This window comes from Schistocerca cancellata, chromosome 2 (genome assembly GCF_023864275.1).
Source record: "Schistocerca cancellata isolate TAMUIC-IGC-003103 chromosome 2, iqSchCanc2.1, whole genome shotgun sequence".
Taxonomy (NCBI): Eukaryota; Metazoa; Arthropoda; class Insecta; order Orthoptera; family Acrididae; genus Schistocerca; species Schistocerca cancellata.
In genome coordinates, this window is record NC_064627.1 from 993,630,985 (window position 1) to 993,651,574 (window position 20,590).

The 20,590-nt window shown below is 40.1% G+C and overlaps 1 protein-coding gene across 1 annotated transcript in view; it reads left to right on the forward strand.

Annotated features, from left to right (window-relative positions):
- LOC126160409 (UTP--glucose-1-phosphate uridylyltransferase-like) overlaps positions 1-20,590 on the forward strand; it is a 155,574-nt gene that overhangs the window by 105,255 nt on the left and 29,729 nt on the right. Inside the window, exon 6 of the mRNA XM_049916905.1 lies at positions 15,646-15,783. Coding sequence (XP_049772862.1) covers positions 15,646-15,783 — 138 coding nt within the window. The remainder of the gene's footprint in view (positions 1-15,645; positions 15,784-20,590) is intronic.

A 20,590-nucleotide genomic window follows, 5' to 3' on the forward strand; every position in this document is an offset into this window, starting at 1 on the left:
TAAGTTATGCTGCAACAGTAAACGATTTTATGAAATAACTACTGCGATTTCAAAATTTATCCTATAGCCAGAATGTAACTGCTACTGTTAGCGCTACTAATCAACCACTCATATGACTACCACAAATACTTCAAATGATTATTTGTTTAGAACACAAATTTCATATATTGTCTAGTACATTCTGTGAGGCTGAGCGCTACACTATGATCGAACTTCTCCGAAAGTCCTTTTTACAGTTATTCCACAAGAAACAACAAACGATACCAGTTGAAAACTATTAAAATAATTAACCCAGATGAGATCGATATCCTATGTATAGGACACGATCCTTTATTTAGTTTATAATCCTTTTGTGTGATATGACTGTGTCATTAGCAGTATGTACCTATTTACAAGCTATTGTTAGAAATTAAAATTGGAATCAACAATCAAAATCTTATGATTTGTATTTTTGGCTGGAAAGTGTGTCAATGTTCCGGTGCATGGAAAAATGGATAAACTACAGGGTCAAGATCATTTTAAAGAATTTGTTTGCACAAAGGGGCTAATGCATTATTAACAACAGCTTCGGCTTTGGTGTGCTTAAAACCAAAATTTATGTAATAGGAAATGCTATCAAAATGTGCATGAAAATGTGTGTAATGTGCATTATATTTGTTTGCAACTAGTAGTTTTATATCCACAATGTGAGTACAAAATAGTTTTTTATATTATGATCTAAAACTAGTATAACATCAACAATGATCCACAGTATTCAATGTTGTATGTTGCCTTACTTCACACAGTACATCAGTCACAAAAAGAGATTCATTTATAACAAATAATAATTTACTATTATATCTTTTACGTAAGTCTCTCAGTCTCCCTCAAGCTGTGAGAATACTTGAAAACAAAGAATACAGTTACATCGTGGATGCCAGCAGCCAGGTTTCACTAATAGCCCTTCACGCCCCCCCCCCCCCTTACCCCGATCCACTAATGTTTGTTGTGTAGATTAGATTAGATTAGTACTTGTTCCATAGATCATGAATAGGACACTTCGTAATGATGTGGAACGTGTCAGGATAATAAAAGGTGTCTATACAAGATATTACATTACACAAAATATTACATGACACTTAATATCTTTAATTTTTTGTGGGGGTTGGGGAAATTACCCATTTACTATATCCAAAAATTCATCTAATGAGTAGAAGGATTTGCCATTAAGAAATTCTTTTAATTTCCTTTTAAATGCTATATGGCTATCTGTCAGACTTTTGATGCTATCAGGTAAGTGACCAAAGACTTTTGTGGCAGCATAATTTACCCCCTTCTGAGCCAAAGTTAGATTTAACCTTGAGTAGTGAAGATCATCCTTTCTTCTAATGTTATAGCCATGTACGCTGCTATTACTTTTGAATTCGTTCGGATTGTTAATAACAAATCTCATAAGTGAATATATATATTGTGAGGCTACATTGAAGATCTCTAGCTCTTTAAAGAAGTGTCTGCAGGATGATCTTGGATGAGCTCCAGCAATTATTCTGATTACACTCTTTTGTGCAATGAACACTCTTTTACTCAAAGATGAGTTACCCCAGAATGTGGTGCCATATGAAAGCAGAGAATGAAAATAGGCGTGGTAAGCTAATTTACTGAGATGAGATGTATATCGCCAAAATTTGCAATGACCCTAATAGCATAAGTAGCTGAACTCAAACGTTTCTGCAGATCTTCAGTGTGTTTCTTCCAGTTCAACCCCCCATCAATGCATACACCTAGAAATTTTGAATATTCTACCTTAGCTATCAGTTTCTGATCAAAGTCTATATTTATTAATGGTGTCGATCCATTTACTGTGTGGAAGTGTATGTACTGTGTTTTGTCAAAGTTTAATGAGAGCCCATTTGCTGAGAACCACATAATGATTTTCTCAAAAAGATCATTTACAATTTCACCAGTTAATTCTTGTCTGTTGGGTGTGATAGCTATACTTGTATCATCGGCAAAAAGTACCAGCTTTGCATCTTTGTGAATATAGAATGGCAAGTCGTTAATATATATATTAACAGCAGAGGACCCAAGACCGAACCTTGCAGCACCCCATTATGATTGTTCCCCAGTTTGAGAAATCACCAGTTTTTTTGCATGTTATGTGAACTGCTTATTTCAACTTTCTGCACTCTTCCAGTTAGGTATGATTTAAACCAATTGAGTGCTGTCTCATTCATACCACAGTACTTGAGCTTATCTAGAAGTATTCTATGATTTACACAATCAAACGCCTTTGAGAGATCACAAAAATCCCAAAGGGTGACTTACGGTTACTCAGAGCATTTGATATTTCATTAGTGAAAGTATATATAGCATTATCCGTTGAAAAACCTTTCTGGAAACCAAACTGACACTTTGTTAAAACTTTATTTTTACAAAGGTGTGAAGCTACTCTACAATACAGTACTATTTCATGAATTTTGGATAAGGCAGTGAGAAGAGAGATTGGGCGGTAGTAGTTGTCATCAGATGTATCCCCTTTTTTATGCAGTGGTTTAACAATGGCATACTTCAGTCTATCTCGGAAAATACCCTACTTCAGAGAGCTATTACATATGTGGCTAAGAATCCCACTTATCTTTTGGGAACAAGCTTTTATTATCCTGCTGGAAATGCAATCAATTCCATGTGAGCTTTTATTCTTGAGAGAGTTTGTTATCTTCTTAATTTCAGAAAGAGAGGTGGGTGGAATTTCAGTTGTATCAAATGATGTGGGTAAGGCCTCTTCGATTAACTGCCTTGCTTCTTCTAATGACCATTTAGACCCTATTTTCTCTATGACATTTAAAAAACGATTATTCAAATGTTTTCGAATTCTGGCTTGTTGTTTGTCAAGTTTCCATTGACATTGATGGTAATGCCATCATCCTGTACTCTTGGTTTCCCTGTCTCCCTTGTAATAATATTCCAAATTGTTTTGATTTTGTTATCAGAGGTATTAATATCAGACATGATGCACATGCTTCTGGACTTTTTAATAACCTTTCTTAATGTAGCACAGTAGATTTTATAATTTTTGGCTGTTTCTGGTTCATTACTCTTTCTTGTTGTTAGATACAGTTGCTTTTTGTGGTTACAAGATATTTGTATTCCTTTAGTAAGCCAAGGTTTTTTGCATGGTTTCTTATAATTAGATTCGGGAAAATTTTTCAAATTCTCTTACAAGTGTATCATGGAATAAGTTATATTTTAAATTTGCATTGGGTTTCTTGTACACCTCATCCCAGTCTAACTGCTGAAGATTTTCTCTGAAATTTCTAGTTGTTGATTCATTAATTGAATGCACAACCTTGGAGGGTAGTTTTTGAATTACTGAGTGGAGCTTTGTTATATACTGTAACTAGCTGATCACCATGATCAGAAAGGCCATTCTCAACAGGTCAAGAATTTATGTTTTTAAGCTTATCTTGGTCTATAAAAGTGTTATCTATCAATGTGCTGCTGTCCTTTACTACCCGAGTAGGATAACTAATGACAGATGTCAAATTGAAAGCAAGACTTCCAGGTCATTCTTCCTATTACCCTCTTTCAGTGAATCAACATTGAAGTCCCCCATGCTTCTATATGTTGCTCTAGACAAAACTTTCTTGTATCTACTTTTTTATAGAGTGATAACTTTTGATATATATGGCAACTCCTCCTCCTACCTTATTATCTCTACTCATATGTGCAGTTAGTTTATAACTACTGATATTTACCTTTTCCATATCAGACACTATGTGATGCTCAGACAGATTATCAGGGTTATTGTCATCTAAACAAACGAGGAGCTCATCTACTTTATTCTTCAATCCCTGAATATTTTGGTGAAAAATGGTAACATTATTTTGTACTTTATTTTTGTGAGAATGTACTTTTTTCTTTAATCCACCAATATTTTGGTTAAATATGGTAACATTATTATTTACTTTCCTGTTGTGAGAATCTTATGAGTTTTTGACCTCTTTAGCACCTGCCAGCCTGAACTTCTCATTGGGCACTGATATTAGTAAAAAAAAAGTACATTGATGAGTTCTAATGTATCCCCTTATGGATATCGCTAACAACCCTGCCAGTTTACCCTTCCCTTTCCTATTGAAGTGTAGGACATGCCTTGTGAAATCCCCCCTATCAATAGCCTCGACAGGAACCAATCCACTGTCTGACACAGTGGCTGCCCTACGCAACAGATCCAACTCCATATTTACCCTCCTGACAGAGCGGTTCAACTGGGGTTGATCATGCTGCACGAAAGCAGGCACCAGCCCAACATTGGTATGGGTCGTTGCAGATGCTATTTTCACCAGGTCGCACACAATACTGTAGCCCTGATCCCTAACAGTACTGTTTCCCACTATCATCACATGATCCTGCTTTGAGAAACCCTTGCACAAGGAACCTATATCGTCTACCACCTGGCAAAGACATGCTCTTGGCTTGAAAAAGTTTGTGACCTGGTTCCTATCACCTAATTTTTCCTACAAAAACTGGCCTTGTGATGTGATTGATGAAGATTCAGACGATGAAAATACACTCCTGGAAATTGAAATAAGAACACCGTGAATTCATTGTCCCAGGAAGGGGAAACTTTATTGACACATTCCTGGGGTCAGATACATCACATGATCACACTGACAGAACCACAGGCACATAGACACAGGCAACAGAGCATGCACAATGTCGGCACTAGTACAGTGTATATCCACCTTTCGCAGCAATGCAGGCTGCTATTCTCCCATGGAGACGATCGTAGAGATGCTGGATGTAGTCCTGTGGAACGGCTTGCCATGCCATTTCCACCTGCCGCCTCAGTTGGACCAGCGTTCGTGCTGGACGTGCAGACCGCGTGAGACGACGCTTCATCCAGTCCCAAACATGCTCAATGGGGGACAGATCCGGAGATCTTGCTGGCCAGGGTAGTTGACTTACACCTTCTAGAGCACGTTGGGTGGCACGGGATACATGCGGACGTGCATTGTCCTGTTGGAACAGCAAGTTCCCTTGCCGGTCTAGGAATGGTAGAACGATGGGTTCGATGACGGTTTGGATGTACCGTGTACTATTCAGTGTCCTCTCGACGATCACCAGTGGTGTACGGCCAGTGTAGGAGATCGCTCCCCACACCATGATGCCGGGTATTGGCCCTGTGTGCCTCGGTCGTATGCAGTCCTGATTGTGGCGCTCACCTGCACGGCGCCAAACACGCATGCGACCATCATTGGCACCAAGGCAGAAGCGACTCTCATCGCTGAAGACGACACGTCTCCATTCGTCCCTCCATTCACGCCTGTCGCGACACCACTGGAGGCGGGCTGCACGATGTTGGGGCGTGAGTGGAAGACGGCCTAACGGTGTGCGGGACCGTAGCCCAGCTTCATGGAGACGGTTGCGAATGGTCCTCGCCGATACCCCAGGAGCAACAGTGTCCCTAATTTGCTGGGAAGTGGCGGTGCGGTCCCCTACGGCACTGCGTAGGATCCTACGGTCTTGGCGTGCATCCGTGCGTCGCTGCGGTCCGGTCCCAGGTCGACGGGCACGTGCACCTTCCGCCGACCACTGGCGACAACATCGATGTACTGTGGAGACCTCACGCCCCACGTGTTGAGCAATTCGGCGGTACGTCCACCCGGCCTCCCGCATGCCCACTATACGCCCTCGTTCAAAGTCCGTCAACTGCACATACGGTTCACGTCCACGCTGTCGCGGCATGCTACCAGTGTTAAAGACTGCGATGGAGCTCCGTATGCCACGGCAAACTGGCTGACACTGACGGCGGCGGTGCACGAATGCTGCGCAGCTAGCGCCATTCGACGGCCAACACCGCGGTTCCTGGTGTGTCCGCTGTGCCGTGCGTGTGATCATTGCTTGTACAGCCCTCTCGCAGTGTCCGGAGCAAGTATGGTGGGTCTGACACACCGGTGTCAATGTGTTCTTTTTTCCATTTCCAGGAGTGTATATCAGGTTCAGGTAATTTAAGGGAAGTCGACTATGAACTGAAACAGAAGTAGAACTAGTTATTGAAAGTGGATATACTGGAAGAGTGGGAGCAAGAGGAGAAAAGATAGGAGCAGGGGAAGGTAGATAGGATGAAAATGATAATGCAAAGAGGAAAAATCCGATCATACACAGTGCAATAACGAATGCTCTCAACAATATTTTATTCACAACAATGTAAGCCCTTTGCAAATATTGTGGTCATTTCTTGATGACGATAATGTTATTGATATCAATGTTACAGTCACAGACATATGCTACCAAACGTAATAAACGGTGTGATGTGACTTCAATTGAAATAACATGATACTTTTACTTAGCGGTTGTATTGAAGTACCGAGGTGGAGTATGTACTGGGAAACAGGATCAAATTGCCATAATAAATTTGTTGCAGTGGCTCTTTCCCGCGATAGTTTCAAATTCATAATGTTCAGCTTACATGTATGTGACAGTGACAATCTAAATAAGTCAGGCAGGTACACTAAAGTGAGGCAGTTAACTGATCCACTCAGCTATGCCTGTGTACACAAATGAGACCGTCATCTTTTTTTGCACATGTGTCCACATCTCCAGAATTTTTGTCTTGCCATGAGAAATGCTGGATCAGCTCTTACCTCACTTATTGTCACCATCGTTTTAGCACATTCTGTGAACAATGAAGACAAACGACGTTGGCTTAGGCTAGACTTGGCAACTAATGTGTTGTGTTGTTATTTGCAAGAACTAAGCTGTTATGCCTGAATGCAAAAGCACCTTTCCTTCCAACTTAAAGGGAGAATATTCTTTGCTTGAAAGGATGAAGGTATGACTTCTACTGTCATGCCACAATTTCGATTGCAAATGGTGGAATTAAATTCCGCAATATATATCAGTCAAACATAAGCTGCTGTCTTCTGCTGTTGTTGCAGCAACTCCGAAAATCAATGACTTCTTCATCAAAGAAATAGTAGGTAAGTTCATTTCACAAATCCTAAGAAATCCTGCTTACATTGTAAACATAAATTAACAAACAAAAACATTGTAACATAAATTAAAAATGTGAAACATTGCCGGCGCTAACATGATTTATTAATAGGCTATAATGAAATCAAATTCTTTGGTATTCAGGGTCACATAAATGTGTATGTAGCAAAAGTGTAAATTGTGAAATTACAGGAGATGAAGAAATTACATTGGGTGCAGCTGATGGAACTTCTGCATACCATACCATGTGTCACAATCATGGATTGCTTCATGAATGTCATTTAAAACTCATGACATAAATTTTGGTTTTAAACAAACCAATCCTGAAGCTATTGTTAATAACGAACTAACATCTTTGTGCAAACAACTTCTTAAAGATGATCTTGACCCTGTAGTTTATCCATTGATACCAGTAATCAAAAATCAACAAACTTTCTTGCAGTATTAGTTAAAAACATATTTCATTTCAGAATGTGGGGTGCATAAGAAATATCGCAGGTTATTTCTATTGAAAATGCATCTTCTAATGTAATCTCCGGGCGGGGACTACTCAGGAGGACGTCGTTATCAGGAGAAAGAAAACTGGCGTTCTACGGATCGGAGCGTGGAATGTCAGATCCCTTAATCGGGCAGGTAGGTTAGAAAATTTAAAAAGGGAAATGGATAGGTTAAATTTAGATATAGTGGGAATTAGTGAAGTTCGGTGGCAGGAGGAACAAGACTTTTGGTCGGGTGATTACAGGGTTATAAATACAAAATCAAATAGGGGTAATGCAGGAGTAGGTTTAATAATGAATAAAAAAATAGGAGTGCGGGTTAGCTACTACAAACAGCATAGTGAACGCATTATTGTGGCCAAGATAGACACAAAGCCCATGCCTACTACAGTAGTACAAGTTTATATGCCAACTACCTCTGCAGATGATGAAGAAATAGATGAAATGTATGACGAGATAAAAGAAATTATTCAGGTAGTGAAAGGAGACGAAAATTTAATAGTCATGGGTGACTGGAATTCGTCAGTAGGAAAAGGGAGAGAAGGAAACATAGTAGGTGAATATGGATTGGGGGGAAGGAATGAAAGAGGAAGCCGCCTTGTAGAATTTTGCACAGAGCATAACTTAATCATAGCCAACACTTGGTTCAAGAATCATAAAAGAAGGTTGTATACCTGGAAGAATCCTGGAGATACTAGTAGGTATCAGATAGATTATATAATGGTAAGACAGAGATTTAGGAACCAGGTTTTAAATTGTAAGACATTTCCTGGGGCAGATGTGGATTCTGACCACAATCTATTGGTTATGAACTGCAGATTGAAACTGAAGAAACTGCAAAAAGGTGGGAATTTAAGGAGATGGGACCTGGATAAACTGAAAGAACCAGAGGTTGTACAGAGTTTCAGGGAGAGCATAAGGGAACAATTGACAGGAATGGGGGAAAGAAATACAGTAGAAGAAGAATGGGTAGCTCTGAGGGATGAAGTAGTGAAGGCAGCAGAGGATCAAGTAGGTAAAAAGACGAGGGCTAATAGAAATCCTTGGGTAACAGAAGAAATATTGAATTTAATTGATGAAAGGAGAAAATACAAAAATGCAGTAAATGAAGCAGGCAAAAAGGAATACAGACGTCTCAAAAATGATATCGACAGGAAGTGCAAAATGGCTAAGCAGGGATGGCTAGAGGACAAATGTAAGGATGTAGAGGCTTGTCTCACTAGGGGTAAGATAGAAACTGCCTACAGGAAAATTAAAGAGACCTTTGGAGAGAAGAGAACAACTTGTATGAATATCAAGAGCTCAGATGGCAACCCAGTTCTAAGCAAAGAAGGGAAGGCAGAAAGGTGGAAGGAGTATATAGAGGGTTTATACAAGGGCGATGTACTTGAGGACAATATTATGGAAATGGAAGAGGCTGTAGATGAAGACGAAATGGGAGATAAGATACTGCGTGAAGAGTTTGACAGAGCACTGAAAGACCTGAGTCGAAACAAGGCCCCGGGAGTAGTCAACATTCCATTTGAACTACTGATGGCCTCGGGAGAGCCAGTCATGACAAAACTCTACCATCTGGTGAGCACGATGTATGAGACAGGCGAAATACCCTCAGACTTCAAGAAGAATATAATAATTCCAATCCCAAAGAAAGCAGGTGTTGACAGATGTGAAAATTACCGAACTATTAGTTTAATAAGTCACAGCTGCAAAATACTAACGCGAATTCTTTACAGACGAATGGAAAAACTGGTAGAAGCCGACCTCGGGGAAGATCAGTTTGGATTCCGTAGAAATGTTGGAACACGTGAGGCAATACTGACCTTACGACTTATCTTAGAAGAAAGATTAAGAAAAGGCAAACCTATGTTTCTAGCATTTGTAGACTTAGAGAAAGCTTTTGACAATGTTAACTGGAATACTCTCTTTCAAATTCTGAAGGTGGCAGGGGTAAAATGCAGGGAACGAAAGGCTATTTACAGTTTGTACAGAAACCAGATGGCAGTTATAAGAGTCGAGGGGCATGAAAGGGAAGCAGTGGTTGGGAAAGGAGTAAGACAGGGTTGTAGCCTCTCCCCGATGTTATTCAATCTGTATATTGAGCAAGCAGTAAAGGAAACAAAAGAAAAATTCGGAGTAGGTATTAAAATTCATGGAGAAGAAGTAAAAACTTTGAGGTTCGCCGATGACATTGTAATTCTGTCAGAGACAGCAAAGGACTTGGAAGAGCAGTTGAACGGAATGGACAGTGTCTTGAAAGGAGGATATAAGATGAACATCAACAAAAGCAAAACGAGGATAATGGAATGTAGTCAAATTAAGTTGGGTGATGCTGAGGGAATTAGATTAGGAAATGAGACACTTAAAGTAGTAAAGGAGTTTTGCTATTTAGGGAGTAAAATAACCGATGATGGTCGAAGTAGAGAGGATATAAAATGTAGACTGGCAATGGCAAGGAAAGCGTTTCTCAAGAAGAGGAATTTGTTAACATCGAGTATAGATTTAAGTGTCAGGAAGTCGTTTCTGAAAGTATTTGTATGGAGTGTAGCCATGTATGGAAGTGAAACGTGGACGATAACTAGTTTGGACAAGAAGAGAATAGAAGCTTTCGAAATGTGGTGCTACAGAAGAATGCTGAAGATAAGGTGGGTAGATCACGTAACTAATGAGGAGGTATTGAATAGGATTGGGGAGAAGAGAAGTTTGTGGCACAACTTGACTAGAAGAAGGGATCGGTTGGTAGGACATGTTTTGAGGCATCAAGGGATCACAAATTTAGCATTGGAGGGCAGTGTGGAGGGTAAAAATCGTAGAGGGAGACCAAGAGATGAATACACTAAGCAGATTCAGAAGGATGTAGGTTGCAGTAGATACTGGGAGATGAAGAAGCTTGCACAGGATAGAGTAGCATGGAGAGCTGCATCAAACCAGTCTCAGGACTGAAGACCACAACAACAACAAATGTAATATAGTAAAATGTGACATCAGTTGTGTGACCTCTGCCTAGAATTGAAGTTCGTGTGTTTATCTGCTGACAATATGAACGGTATGTTTGATGGAGACAACGGAAGTGGCAGAGAAAATGTTTTTGATAAATTACAAGAAAGCCTTGATATGAATTACCTTATAGGTGTGTATTGCAAGGTACATGTCATTCATAACAGTGTGGAAACAGCCATTGTAAAGTTGCTTATTGCTATACAGGATATTATATGTAATATTTAAAAGTATTTTCGTATTTATGCTGTAAGGGTAGACAGACTCAAATTTAATTGATTTTGTATATGCCAGTTACTGTCAATTGCTAGGTCGCAGTAGTGCAAGATCGTTAGCATTTCTTCCCATTCTTGAATTTATAACCTGCTCTAAAATCATTTTTTCTCCCTGAATCGCGCTGCCCTTTATCATTGCACCCATGTTTCAACAATAAGGAATCTGAATTATACATTTAAGCAATCGAAAAGCAGAATATGCCTGCTTGCAGGGGCAATATGTTGTTATGAACTTCTCACAACAAAGATAAAAAACAGGAAATAAAATAATTGCGGATTTTGAGTTTAAATTTGTGTTGAAAGAACTGTGTGACACGCATGGTAGGTTTTATTTTGATGTTCATTCATTCTAGAATGTAGCACTTGAATATTTGGTTTCATGGGGGAAGTAGTTTTCCAGTTATAATTCTCTTCACTGCTCGAATTTGATAAAGGAGCTACAGTGGAGTGATGTTGAATGAAGTATACCATTAATTCAGAAAGAAGTTGATGTAGAAATTGATAGTACAGAACTGCTGATGAATATTGTATTGTCAAAAGTATTGCAGCTCAAAAATTAAATTGTTGGAACTTTTCCAAGAAACAAGAGCACAATAGATGGGTTGGAACATTTAAATTGTTAATTGGGATATTTAAAGTGCTAAAGTAAAAATGCATTAAAAGTAAAATTTCTGCCTGAAACTGAGGAACTTGCTCTGAGCAGGAATTGAGCATGTGTTTTCAATAATGCATCATTATTGTTCATGTTATAAAACAAATGTTTTAGATAATACACTCACCAATGCAATGACCCTCAAGTTTAATGTAAGCATTTAATGTGCAGACTTATATGATAGATGGTTATGCAACAAGCTGTCATGTGAGCAAAATCACTCAGGTGAAACATACAATAAAAATTCTATTGATGTGAAGGATCTGTAACGGCACTTTACTTAAGATATTGATAAATACTATTCTGATGCAAACTACAATTATTCAATGGCATGTTTCCCTCATCTTAATGTTCTGTTAACACAGTGTTTCAGAAACTGATTTGTCAATCACAGGCTTTCCAGGTGTCCCTTTACCCAGCGCGCAATCCCAGGAAGCGAAACATAGTATTGATGAATCAGTGGTGCCTTACTTCGATAAATGAGGGTACAAGCAGTTCACTAGAGGAAAACCAATACTGTATAGCTATAAAATTTGGGCTGGAGCTGCAAAGACTCGTTCCCCCTTCATAATGAAGTATGTGTTAAAGGAATCCAAGGTACAGGTACAATTTAGACAAAACTGGATCGCTAAATGTCCCCCACTGGACAGTAAGGAGATGAACCATTGATTTCAAAAGTAACGAATCTAGCAATATGGTAGTTGCAAGATGGAATGACTATACTGTAGTCACAATAGGTTCCAACTCTACACCTGCAAAGCTAATACACACAGTGAAACGATTTTCACAGAATGAGAAGAAAGGAATAGCTATCAAACAACCTCAAATGATTTATCTTTATAATGGAAACATGGGTGGAGCTAATCGGTCTGATCAAAACATAAACCTCTACAGGACATCCATCAGAGGGAAAAATGGGACTGCAGTTTTATTGCGCATAACATTGATGCAGCTGAACAAAATGTGTGGCAGTTACAGGGACTTGATGGTTATGAGCAACTGGATCATCTTGGATTGCAGCACCATTTCGTAATTTCCATTCTGGAAACAAATTCCCAAGAATGCAAGTCTAAAGGGAGGTAGTGAAAAGAGAGCATCAAGACTCCAGATACGACAAAATAAATCATTGGCTGATTGATCAAGACAGACAAACCTGCTACAGACTCTGCCATAGAAAAACTACGACAATGTGTGTAAACTGCTCTGTTGATTTGAATGTGATATCTTTCATGACAGGATAGCGATAGTTCAAAATGCGTTTGATCTATTGTTAATTGCAGTTAACTTTGAAATGTCATAAATTTCGCTGTGTTCGCCATAAATAATATAATTATAATACTAGGTAGTTACAATTAATCCAACAGTGTTCAGAGTGCAGCAGTGCGGGCTATATACAGTGCAGGGCACTGAAACATCGTAAATATGTTCATTAATCGGTGCGCTCGTATGCGGAATATGCTGAAAAAAATAATACTTTCATTTTCTACCACCAGGTGAAAATATGGCACTGTAAGCAGTCAGAATGTGAATGTTCCCTGTTTTGATGTCAGTATGCTGCTTATTTCTTGGCGACACATGTTGATTTCTCTTGTGAAGTGACTGTTGGTATTAAGGGCTTACAAGGTTGAAGTTTTCCATATGAATCACAATGCCTATTAAGAAGGAAGACCATACACTGCCAGTAAACTTGTTTTATCAGAAGGGCAGTAATAGCAGCGCTGAACTTTGGAAATATAGCCGATAGAAGCAGCTACTAAGAGGCTCCATGTCAATAAATGGGCTAGGCGAATTAAATGGTGCAGCAGGCATAACGAGGCGGCCCATTCCCCTGGCAGTTGTTAATGAAGTTGCAGCACATGTCTCAAGTTATGCAGCTTGTGCTTCAGGTGTGTCATGGGAATTGTCTCTCCCCTGGTTAACAGTTCAAAAGTTTTTGAAGTGCATGCGACACTGCTGTACCTACAAGATTCACAGAATGTGCACCACATGAAGCCCAGAACAGGCTACAACGCCGTGATTTCGCACTTAGTTTTTTGTCATGCGTGGAAATGGCTGGCGTGACTGGGGAATTTTCTTGGATGAACAACGCACATTTTACTCTGCACAGTGCCTTGAATGCAGAGAACTGTGTGATTCTGCTAGGCCACATGTTTTGCAGGAACATCCATTGCACTCAGCTTATGTGACTGTGTAGTGTGGTTTCACTAGCTCTCCTTCATTCTCGGTCCGTTTACATCGAGGAGATGCCACCTCTTGGGCATATAGTGACATGTGCATGTTATAAGGACTTCGTTGGAGGAACAGTATTACGTCCACACCACTATTTCCACTTAAGATGGGGCAACACCACATGCCGCTTGCCAGGTGAAAGATTTGCTTCAAGAAATCTTTGGTAACTACCACATCATCTTTAGGAAATTTCAAGATGTGTGGCCTTGCAAATCCCCAGCTTAATCCATTTGATTTCTGGTTGTGAGGATATCTGAAAGATCTTATCTGTCAGATATGTATCCAGACTCTTCCTGATCTGAAGGATAGTGTACAACAACATACCGCTCTGATTATACTGGATATGCTGCGACCAACTGCCAGCTGCTGTCAATGAAGTCCTCCAACAGCCTTGTATCTTAAGATGTTATTTTACTTTGAAGGCTGCCAGTTTCACCGTTTCACTAGGCCATCTTCAGAGCCCATATGCATCTCTCCAAATAAACGTTCATGTCATATACAGCCATAAATCTCTGGATGTCGCGAATTGAGTCATTACACTATTGCTTCATATTCACACTGTCAACCGTATTATGTTATGCATGGAGTATATTGTTGAGTCGGGAGACCATATTGAACAGATGATGTAACTTGTGAGCATATCCTACTAAACAGGCCAGAACCAACATTATCATGTTTTTATCGCTCCTTCCCTTTTCCTGCGCCCACACCATATTCTCACTGCTTATTGTGCCATAATTTCTCCTGGTGATGGAAAGCAGAACTATTATTTTTTCAGCCTTCTCCCTGAGCACATTGATTAATGAACATAGCTACTGTGTTTCAGTGTATTTTTTTGTTGTCCTAATCATCATCATCTCATCCTCATCGACACGCAAGTTGCCAAAGTGGCGTCAACTCAAAAGAACTGCACCAGGCGAACGGTCTACCTGACGGGAGGCCTTAGTCACACATTATTTAGTGAATTGTGATGTATACAACCCACACTGCAGCACTCGGAGCACCGTCAGTTTAATTATAGCCACTTGGTATATGGTAAACTTAACTACTTATATGATTGGCTTCTTACATATGCGACACCCTTTTAATCACAAAATATTTAGTATTTAAGCATGAAACTAGTTTTAACTGGTTATGGGCCCCTATATAACACACTTTAGTGCAGAATACACCAAACTTTACATTAAATTAATCCATTGTTATCTGTGTTGATAACTGACTACAGTTCACAAAGAAATTTATCATTACTTGACTTTCAGATCCGCTTCAAGTGCAAACTGCTGACCACGAAATATAAACACACTCAGCTGAGATACTTTGATATAAGATGTAAACTCACTCACACATAACACACCATTAGAAGCAATGGCAGCTCAAGATGGTCGGAGATGAACATAAATCCGCTGATAAATTACTTTTAGTGCAGATATCATCACAAACACTGAAAAGTATCTGACACCTAAAACTATATCTTCGATATCACACCAAAGATCTAGACATGTACACTATAACGTCGTAACACGTCTGCAGCAAAACGAACCCTTGTCCTAAATGATATTTTCCAAAACAACATCTTTGTGCAGAATGTAAATTATTTATTATGCAATTGGCTTTCAGGACATGCTGATCACCAGGAATCTGACAGAGAATCCAATAAACAAAAATGTTGATTATAATGATAGTCATTGTGTTTGATACCAAAAGGGCAATAAAAGTAAACATACCTTACTCTGGCACTAATTACATACAGGTTAGCAATTGTCAGCGTTACTTTTATCAGGGAGGAACTGTAACAACATACAATGAAAAGAGAATAAAGCAAGTTGATAATGTTTGTGATAGTCAATTGCCTTACAGGTGCTAATAAGAAGTAAAGTCACATTGCAAAATGTAACCATGTAAATACATGCTAACTCATTGAAATTAACAAATACAACAGGTGGTACTAGATCCAGTTGGACACCAGTAGTACAGACTCTTTGAATTTTTAAAGTGTTTATAGTAAAAATATATTTCTTTCGTTCAGCTGTGAAACGAAATGTCGAAGAAAAGTGGCTAGAAATGGAAGTCATTGTTAATAAAAAGAAGATGTCAAATGGACTCCCTGTTATACAGCTTGAGACAGCAGTGGGGGCTGCGATGAAATCTTTTGATGGAAGCAAAGGTAAGTGAATATCTAATTTCAGTGAACAATATAGTATATACAGTATATCATAAGTTTATGATTCTGAAGTATTGTTTACGGTTCGATAGCACTATGGCTTCATAGCGCTCTGGTGTCGTCATATCACTGAATAGTGTAAACACGGCTGATGTACACTACATTCCTGACTAATGTCAGCCTACTGTTATGGAGTGGTATGTTGAATTTTAAAAAAACCAGGTCACTTCATAAAACCTCAAGTTTTTATGTCTAATTACTTGGTCACTGAAATTGGATGGCAAAGAGTGATCTTAATTCAATAGTGCTTCGTCCAAGTAAACATACGTGTGATTTTTGCTACAATATTTCTTCGGACAGCCGATAAGCCATCTTCATTTGAGTTCACGCTGGAGATTGTTGGAGTATGTCTAACATTTTACTGAAATTGGTGCGGCGGCACATGTGCATAACTTTCCCCTGCATGACCGCCCTCTGTCGAATTTAGTGCCCTCTGTAGAATATTGTTCCATCTGTGGCGCGCAGGCACATGCGCAACGGTGAAATTGCGTACACGCTCTCTGTCGAACTGCTAGCCTGCAGGGTTAAAATTAAGTTATCGTATCGATAACATTAACAGTCGGAGAGCGTGTCATTAGGGTTAAAATTTTATCTTTTTGAAGATAGAGAAATTAACGGACCCAAGCCTTGTCAGATAGAAAGCCAGAGTCACGATTAATAATTTCTGCGATATACACTTTCAAAGATTCTCAATAACTAAATCCCAAAAGTATTTCGTTGTGGCCAAGGCTTTCGTGGCAGAATAACTCCGAAAATGTCCTATAAAAGCCTGTTCCCTGCTCGCCGCGGTGAAGGACGATCTTGGCTTGCGGAGGGCTGAACACCATGACAGTGTGTCATAACCTACATTGGTCAGACCACACGCACAGTTTATAAAAGCTGTGTCGAACATTATCGTCACACTCGCATTTTTGCAGCCCAGTAATTTAACCATTACCCAACATCGTATGTCTACAAAACATTTTATAGATTACTCTGCCATGAAAATTTTCACCACAACGAGATTCTTCTGGGATTCAGTTATTAAGGAATATGTGGAAGATCTTATTAATTGTGACGCAACTTGCTGTTTCATAAGGCTTGGGGCCCAGTGATTTTTGTGATATAATCAGAAGGACAAAATGTTACTCCTAATGACACATCCTACGACAGTCAGTTTTATCATTATAAATGAATTTTAACTCAGTATTTCATATGCGATGCGTCTGTGCGCTGTAGATGTGGAAATATTAGACAGAGGGCGCTAAACTCGACGGAAGGTGAAAACTTATGCGCATGCACCACCATGCCAATTTTCGATATAATGTCAGCAACGTGTCCCAGAATATGCCTCTGTGGTATGGGGCAACGCTGGTACCACACTCATCGGGAAACGACAAAAAATACAGAACAGAGCACTTGCACTTGCTGTGCAGCTTCCGAGGCGCTGCCATACACAGGAGCTCCACTAGCTGTCAGGCATCCCAACACTTACAGATCGCTTTAAACAGATTGATCTCAAATTCTATGCGTTGGCGCAGCAGTCTTCGAGCAGACTAATCGCCAATCTCGATAACCAGTTTCAGTGGCGACCTACGAATCGGTAGCCGGACCTGTTGGGCGTTTAAATGCACGCACTAAAAGAAGTTGCATGAAATTGATTGACACAAGAGCCCATCCGATAAGAACAAATAACAAGAAATCAGAGCAATAACTAGGCAAAGCACTTCGGATGCCTAAACTACGAATAAATAAGACTAAACTATTCTCGAGAAGTTAAGTGATGGATCAATCTCCAGTGTCAATTCACATCAAGAAACCTGAGTGGTTGTCATACGAAATATCGTGGCGAAATGTCGACATCCTCTCGCTGCAAGCTCAAAACCTGACGGAATAGACATACAGTGTTCTCACTGACTTGTTATCGGAGTCTCTTGTATTATAAACTGGTCGTAAGCAGACAAACCATCAGAATCACAAACTGCTGTTCTGTCAATCATCTCAAAGCTTAAAATGTTTCAATTATACATGTGAGGCAATTTTCATGTGATTACATGAGTACTGATGATGCTGAAGATGATGACGATGGCTGTCACTCAGTCTCCACTTGCATTGGAGACTGATTTCCTCTCTTATGGAGATACTCCATTGATCAAAATGGGAAGAATTATTGTGTCTTGTTTGAAGACGTGAGCAGTGATGATGATGATGACTGTCACTTCAAGCCCCCCCCCCCCACACATTGGAGAGAGTAATTTCTTCTCTTATGTCGATACTCCAATGGTCAAAATGGAAAGCATTATTGTGTCTTGTTTGAGGGACAAGATTCTTAGAACAATGTTTATTTGATAAGAGAGAATACATATTCTCTGACAATGTGAGGTTGAATCATTTGAGAAAGACAAATATTTCTTGAATAAGGAGTAAAGAGTATTGAAAAGAAATTCTCTGCTTAAATAGTGAAATAACAGTAACACTATTAGGGTGGTCAAATACCTGAACGAAAACAGTTTTTCTTGCAACAACGAATGAACGTCGATATTAGTATTCGGGCAATGTTCATACCACCCCACTCTGCATTGTTGCCAGATGTATGCAAGGTGGTGACCATGACGTCATCCAAGATAGCGGCGTTAGACTTGGCAACAGCGCATAACGTCATCCAAGATGGCGGCTGTACCGTCATTCAAGATGGCGGATTTTTGTGGCAAGTTTGAATTTTGGCGGGAAGAAGGTCAATTGGGCTACCTCCACAAACCTAACCCCCTCACCTCCCCCAGAAAAATGGCTAGAAGTTCAAATTCCAACAGGATAATGCATCACACCTAAGAAAATCGCGGAAGATAGGTCACTCGGGCTACCTCCACTAACCTATGTCGTCCGACCCCCATTACTTCCTATGAACTGGTGCAAAGTTTGAATTTTGGTGGTAAAGAAAGGTCAATTTGTGTATCTCTACTAAACTAAAAAAATGGCGTGAAAGGACACTTCGACTACCTCTGCTAACCAAAGTCACCCGACCGCTACCTCTTTCTAGGAACTGGTGCTAAGTTTGAATTTTGGCAGTAAAGAAAAGTCACTTGGGGTTTCTCTACCAACCTAAGGAAATTGCGGGAGACAAAGCTCACCTCCACTAACTTAAGTCACCCGGCCATCACGTCTTCCTAGGGATTGGTGGGAAAAGGACTTAGCCTACAGTGGGCTGGTGGAGAGAGGAATAAGTGTACTTTATTTATTTTGGAGCAGTTTACTTTATTTTGGAGCAATTTACTTAGGGATGGAGTATATTTATCACAGTGATACAGAACACACACTCCAACATGCCCCACAGCATACAGACCTACAAACTACTACTACATAAATCTATAATGCTCTACACATGCACTTGCTAATTGTAAACTGTCAAAAATAACGCACTGCACAGCCTAAAGACATGCAAGCCACTTGTAAATAATGGAATGCATTTACATCCACAAGGCTAAACAACTCTTAAATTGTCAACATAATAATCCATCTAAAAGACTCTGCAAACATGTATGCTAATCGTCAACTGTCGAAATCATGCACCAGTCTTTATTTAAATAATTAGAGGCAGCACCACCATCCAATGTGTTCGCCACAAGGTCTGTACTCCAACTGACCTAGTACACAACACCACCACCAGAGGGCACCATCATCCAATATGGCGCTTATGACGTGAGGTGATGACTCAAGTACCATTACCCAAGATGGCGTCAAACAGTGTGTTCACCACAAGGTCTGGACCTAGTACTCACAAGGGAACCTCCCCATCGCACCCCACTCAGATTTAGTTATAAGTTGGCACCATGGATAGGCCTTGAAAAACTGAACACAGATCAATCGAGAAAACAGGAAGAAGTTGTGTGGAACTACTTGTGTTCTTGAAAAACTGAACACAGATCAATCGAGAAAACAGGAAGAAGTTGTGTGGAACTACTTGTGTTCCACACAACTTCTTCCTGTTTTCTCGATTGATCTGTGTTCAGTTTTTCAAGGCCTATCCAATGTGCCAACTGTAACTAAATCTGAGGGGGGTGCGATGGGGAGGTTCCCTTGTCAGTACCACCACCAGAGAGTGCTATCGTCCATTCCATGATGTAACCCAAGATGGGGGGGTAAACGGCGGGGAAACGACTCTGTCTGTGCTGGATGTGAGTTTTTATTTTGCAGGCAGTGTCTCCAGCACAAGATCTAGACTCCAACTGACCTAGTACACAATACTGCCACCAGAGGATGCTGTCATCCTTCCTGTGACAAAATCCAAGATGACGGTCTGGGGTGGGGGAAAATGACAGGAAAACGACGCAGCCTGTGCTGGGCTGTTGGATAGAGTAAGGAAGGAGTGTACTCTATTTATTTTGGAACATTTTATTTAGGGATGGGGTATATTTATCACACTGACACAAAACACTCGCCCTGATGTGCTTGGGGTCATGATACACAATCTGCAGACACACAAACAACTCCTAATTTACCGAAATAATTTCAGTAAACACCTGCAAACTGCTCCTAAATAATGCAGTACACACATGTGCAGACATGAAATCAACTCGTAAACTGTCCGAATAATGCATAGCACAGTCTACAGGCCCACTCGCAAAATAATACAATCGACACGTGCTACCCCCCTTATCCACTGGACCGAACAGGAGGTTAGCGGCAGCCCCCGTGAAGTGAAGTGGCCGTCAGTTGTTTAACCACGCACAACTGCCCTCAACCATGAGGTGGCGACATCCTTTTCATACTTGAC